General features: G+C 41.5%; 1 protein-coding gene across 3 annotated transcripts in view; it reads left to right on the plus strand.

The window, feature by feature from the left end:
- Positions 1-5,730, plus strand: part of LOC118263338 (LIM domain only protein 3-like) — a 45,144-nt gene extending 39,414 nt beyond the window's left edge. For 2 of the 3 annotated variants that reach the window (XM_050705192.1, XM_035575267.2), the window contains exons 3-7: positions 1,798-2,041; positions 2,166-2,291; positions 2,510-2,651; positions 3,716-3,913; positions 4,021-5,730. In XM_050705192.1, coding sequence (XP_050561149.1) covers positions 1,798-2,041; positions 2,166-2,291; positions 2,510-2,651; positions 3,716-3,883 — 680 coding nt within the window. In that variant the 3' untranslated portion in view covers positions 3,884-3,913; positions 4,021-5,730. The remainder of the gene's footprint in view (positions 1-1,797; positions 2,042-2,165; positions 2,292-2,509; positions 2,652-3,715; positions 3,914-4,020) is intronic. The other variant, XM_050705193.1, reaches the window with a different exon arrangement.
- Positions 5,731-6,000: the final 270 nt, after the last annotated feature.

Genomic DNA, 6,000 nt, shown 5'->3' on the forward strand with positions numbered 1-6,000 from the left:
TTTGCAACTGAATACTGATTTCATGTATTATTGAAATTAAATACCGATATCATTAACAAGAAATCGATACACTTACATTAAAAAGTGAAGCAGCCATGTACATTTACAAAGTAAATACATAAAATCAATGTGGCTATTAGAGCGATGTGCGGTTGCACGTAATTACAGCACTAACAACATGCATACAACCTGAAATGGTCAAAACACGTCAGTAAGTGCACGGCGCGCCGTCGCCTCCGTGCAACATTCCCAAGAAAAATACTGAGATTTTTGAATGGCTCTCGCTTAAACCGGGTAAACCAACATTACGTGGTAAATGTTTTTGCCATGAAGAAAACTTACCACGGTTACATACGTTCTCAGAATATTAAAGGAAACCACGTTGAATTGATTAGCTTTTAACGTTTCGCGTGAGCGCGTCTCACTTGTGCTGGCGGAAATTATATTACTTTTACCAGTGGTTAATTTTGTAGAGTTCTTTACATTTGGTTTTTCGGAAACTAAAGCAATTATTTTTAACGAGGCGCAATGAGCTACGCTATTGTTTATGTGTCGTAATTAGATGGTACAGTAGAACTCCAATTATCCGAACTCCGACTATCCGAATCGCCGATTATCCGAATCATCCGAATCCACAATTGTCCAAAAAAAGTCATAAGTGCGCTATTATTCTCCCCCCCCCGCGAAGCCAGTATTTGCGCGTCAAGTCTTGACTTGACTTGTCTTAACTTGCCGTTGTGCCTACACTGACTTCCTCCCAACAATTTAATTCAATAAAAAAAATAGTGCAATATCAAAACGTAGCTTTTATTCTCATCAATGGCAATTTTTTTTAAAAAATCCGATTATCCGAATATTTGATTATCCGAATGGGTCCCGGTCCCCATTAATTCGGATAATTGGAGTTCTACTGTATGTGGATTTGAGCCTGTAGGCAAGTCAGTTGTTCTGCGGCGATACCCCTTGCGGCGTTATACCGCACAGCTAATTGTGAATAGCGAGGCTCGCGCCCGGAGGCCGCGCCGCCGCCGCACGTCATCCTTATTATTTTATTAGTAAAGAGCCATTAATATAGGCCAATTAACTTTATTGTCGCGACGTCGGCTCCAATAAACGAGACGTATCGGCGGCGGCGGCGGCGATGCGCAAGTGATCGATTGCAATGAGTTATGTCCACCTAGTTACCCCTTCAATTGGATCCTTGATTGGTTTGACGTACGCACTATTATTATGTGGACCGTATTTGCCGATAAATTGGTTCTGATTGTTTGCTAAATGTTCATTGCCTTATTTATTTGTACCGATGTATTCGCTGTTGACTTTAAAATGCAATGCAGTCGTTCCAATAAGTTCTCGTAACACTTTGTTTGTTTAAAAGGAAATAAGAATTGTAGCTTAGCCTTTTATGGAGCGAATGCTTCATAAAGTTTTATTGGGTGCTGTTAATGCACATAATGAGTCCGCATGTTCCAATGTTGCATTTTTTTTATAGTGTGAGAAAAATGCGTATGCGCATCTTAATGACGTCAGCGAGCAACGACTGCATGTCATGCGGTACGCCTTTGCTCGCATTAATTGACGCAATTACACAGTAGAAAACAATCGAGCCTAGCTTAATGCCATAACGACGCGTATTACGAACAATTACTGGCATGTACCAGCTACGTAGCGAATCATTAAATCAAACCATTACTTTTTCCTTTTGTGTCTAATATGCATAGCTGCATAAGTACATCGTTTGTAATTGACGTTCCGTGCTGCATGTACAATGTACGACGTTTGTTACTTTGTGAACAGGTCAACAGGATGACAACAAGTACGGGCTCACCGTCAACAGCAACGTGGCGGGCAGCACGGGCGGCGCCCGGCTGTGTGCACAGTGCGGGAAGGTGATCACGGAGCGGTTCCTGCTCAAAGCGATGGAGAGGTTCTGGCATGAAGACTGCCTCAAGTGTGGCTGCTGCGACTGCCGCCTCGGAGAAGTCGGCTCCAAACTCTATTACAAGGCAGACCTCATGCTCTGCAAAAGAGACTACCTTAGGTAAGCGACCTCAAACAATTTACGCTGACACCACATAATACGCTTAAACGACTTTAATGTAAAGTGCTCCGGGTATTTATATGTCGTAAGTATTTTATGTTTATAGCCTTGTTATTTTTAACAGGTTATTCGGTGCGACAGGCAACTGTGTGGCCTGCAACAAAGTCATTCCCGCCTTCGAAATGGTCATGCGAGCGAAGAGTTTCGTCTACCACTTAGAATGCTTTGCCTGTCAACAGTGCAACCATAGGTAAGCTAAAGTCCTCTCTAAGTTAAGATAAGTAAAAGTGTTTTGGTCACCGAAACACAATACGACTAATGAAATGAAAGAGAATTAGAACGGATATCTCAGGAAAGGTTAGCTATAAATGAAAAGAATGGAATGATTACAATAGATTGTATTTAATAACGAGGCCATGTATTAATGGGTAAGTGATTGACAGATTACTTAGTCCATTGTTTGTCCAGGTTCTGCGTGGGCGACAGATTCTACCTGTGCGACAACAAGATCCTGTGCGAGTACGACTACGAGGAGCGACTGGTGTTCGCCAGCATGGCCGCCAACCCCAGCGGACTCGCTCACATCCGTCGCCAAGTAAGCGGACTACAGGTGAATATTTATGGAACGGCTATTTCAGCTCCGTCTAGACTGCTTTCATTATGAACCGATTTATCTACAACAACTACTGTTTATTGATTGACCCCGTTTATCGATGTCAATAGCTCCATTTAGCTGCTTTGTTAGCGCAGTACTCTCGTATTCCAAGTGTGATAGTTCCCGTGACTCAAATAGAAACGGACAGTCATGTCAAGCGCCGTATAATTACACAAGCGGCACATATTGCCGGTTCCCATCGGTCGTGATGTACGTGGTTCAGCTAGAACGAACGACGTTGCACTTCGCACCTGGATAGCTGACGTGGACCAATGCGGGCTGTGGGAGCTTCAGCCACACTCGCACTTAACTACCTACTAAATTATTATTAACGTAATAGCTGCAAACTAGCTCCATTAGAGTCTTCACAAGGTGGAACTACACACCATTTATCGATTTAATACGGATTCGGTTATTAGGTACGAAATGATGAGTACAATGCGTTGCTCTACGTTTTCTCCGTACTTTAGTTGTAGTGAGCATAATGTGTTTGCATTTCACTACAGTCAAAAGGAATATATTTTTTCAAACGTCTCCATTCAGAATAAAGGGCACGTGAAAAAGTCGACTCGGCGGAGTAAATAACTCCCACAAGGACACTGTTAGTGGGAGATTCTATCTCCACTTTATTATGTTTCTTTTGTGATCATTAATCTTTCTCGTACGAACGCTTGTCGGAATGCGAATGTGGGGGAATCTATTTCATTTTATGAGTCGCGCGAGTGGAGGAACCCATTCAGCCGCGCGACATTTCTAATCGACTTTTTGATTGCGTGCACGGTCTACTGTTGGGACCGTAAGTGAATTATAAAGCACATTATCACCACACTTATGACTCTAATCTCATGAGCAGATTTATAAGCTTTACCCTGGTCTTAGGTACTTATTCCACTGATCTGTTAAGGTATTAATTATAACAAATTCTATCATATGATTTAGGGATCTCCTAGATCAAACTAAAAATAGTTTTTAGAATATAAAGTTTATGAATTTGCTGACATTTGAATTGTTGTACGCAGTCGCCGACCAGTGGTGGTTACGTGGCGGGCGTGGCCGGATGTGGTGGCGGAGCAGCCGCGGGCGGTGCGATGGTCGACAAGGACGGCGGCGGATGCGCGGGCGCAGACGACGCGTCCAGCGGGTACGGCAGCCCGCCTGACCCAGATGTGTGTGACGCTGCACGATGACCGACGGTGCAGCGCCGACATCTCGCCTCGGTTAGTCACGATTTCAATGATTTCAATGTGTTTTCAAAATTGAAAATGATGTGGTCCAATCAATAATTCTCACAGGAATGTATTTTAATAATTGTGTTTGTACTCAGGTAAAACCTCATTGAGTACTGGCGAGGCGCGCAGGCTGCCTGCAAGCCCTGGGCGTTGGGGCGGGCACATTCGGCATCGATGAACGTCTTTCTAACGACACAGTTATAGACACTAGCGTGACGTTCCGTTTCTTCACCCCACATACAAACTAGCCATCACCCTACAAACCTACCTTACATAGAAAATAGAGTAGAGTATAATGCTTTATTATTACATTTTGTTCATAATGAAGTCTTGCGAACCTGAAACCTGTTATGAAATCTCGAATTGTTCTTGATATTAAGGTAATATAATAAAAGTGTGAGGTGGCCAAGTATTCAGTGTTGTAAGCCGACTAAGTGCAGATCTACATCGAGATGTCGGGAATATATTAGTGAGCGCGCGACTCGCGGGCGGAGCTCGGGCGGTGCGCGAGAGACGGCCGGAGTCGCGTCGTGGATATGTGGCCACTTTACAAAGTGTCCGGGATGAGTCGCGATAACGTTGTTAGAACACGATATTTCCATTATGTATACGATTTGAGCACTTGTTTACATGTTAAGATAGCAGCGTCGCGTGGGTAGGGCGCGCGCTCTCGCTTCTACTTTATTGTACCTTCTGTACCACATCTTGCGCTTAGCCAATATAGACACACCCCGTATCAATAAATAAGACCATCGATAAAATGCTCATTACATGCCCACAACGTTAGGTCTTTATTTGAATACATCATTTGTAATTTGACTTAGGGAGTAGAGTATTGTCGGTAATATATTCCGTTCGATGTGCCGCGCTGGTCTCGCTGGGCGCGGCCAGAGAGCGAGCGGATTTGTATCGATTGTACTTTTATCGTGATACAACGATTCAGGTCCAGACACTAAAATATTAATTGATAAAATCGATCTCATTGTTATGGATTGTATGTATGTACATGTACTAAACATAAATATTGTTATCATACAAGGTATGAAGTTTTATTGATCGTAATTCCTTACTTTTATTTACTTTTGATTGGTTACGTATGTTAATGTTATTTTTTTACCAAAGATAGATTTCCGTAGAAGGGTTTTCTAAATAAGAGAGTCTACACAGATGAGCTAAGATTGTAGATGAATAGTGATATATTTGGTACTCTGAAGTGGTGCAATGGTTAGTTAGGTACCTCTGTATTATATAAACGTTTAACTGTTTAACATATTTGTAAACATCCACCTTACTCGCAAACGTCATGTGATGGGGCATGCGTGATCTTTTGTATTAAGTCACTCAGTGATAGAAGGCCGGCAGTGCAGCGCAGGCTGGCAGGTCGGTGTCCGACGTTGATCAGTAAGGTGTTTGTGTTTCTCTCCGCCACAGAGCTTCAGTGAATGTTGTACGCGCATTAAATTGTAACAATCTTGAAATACAGATGATTGCTAAATCTTTATTTTATTTTAATAATAAAAGAAGTTGGAACCTCTTTGTAGATAAATGCTAAATTTTCTAAGATATAGAATACCTAATGTAAAATAAAGATTTCTACGATAAAATATGTATTTATGTAAAAAAATTGAACTGTCGTTACTTAGTACCTACCTATTATTGGCTATTGTAAATTGTTCCATGAATTTTAATACTATAAACTTACACACGACCGATTTAACAATATTTTCGACTTCATAAACATCGACAGAATAATTATTTCATTTTGCCGTTAACGTGTAAATAAATATATTTATTTAATGATTAAACTTGTTGTTTTATTATTTGCCTTCTTAACTTCAGTTTAACCCGACCAGGAATATTGATTCAATCTTTGTGCGAAACTGAACATTTTTGTTTAAACTTTGTCCAAGAAAAATATGTCGTAACAGTGGACACTTGTTAAGTAACGTCCCCACAACCTCACGAACAACAACTGCAGAAAAGATGACAGAAAGTGTTTATCTTCGGCAAATTTCCCAATTTCGAGAGTCAATAATCACTACAAATATTACACGAACACCCACGTACCTACACAC

Source organism: Spodoptera frugiperda, chromosome 27, assembly GCF_023101765.2.
Source record: "Spodoptera frugiperda isolate SF20-4 chromosome 27, AGI-APGP_CSIRO_Sfru_2.0, whole genome shotgun sequence".
In the NCBI taxonomy this organism is placed as follows: Eukaryota; Metazoa; Arthropoda; class Insecta; order Lepidoptera; family Noctuidae; genus Spodoptera; species Spodoptera frugiperda.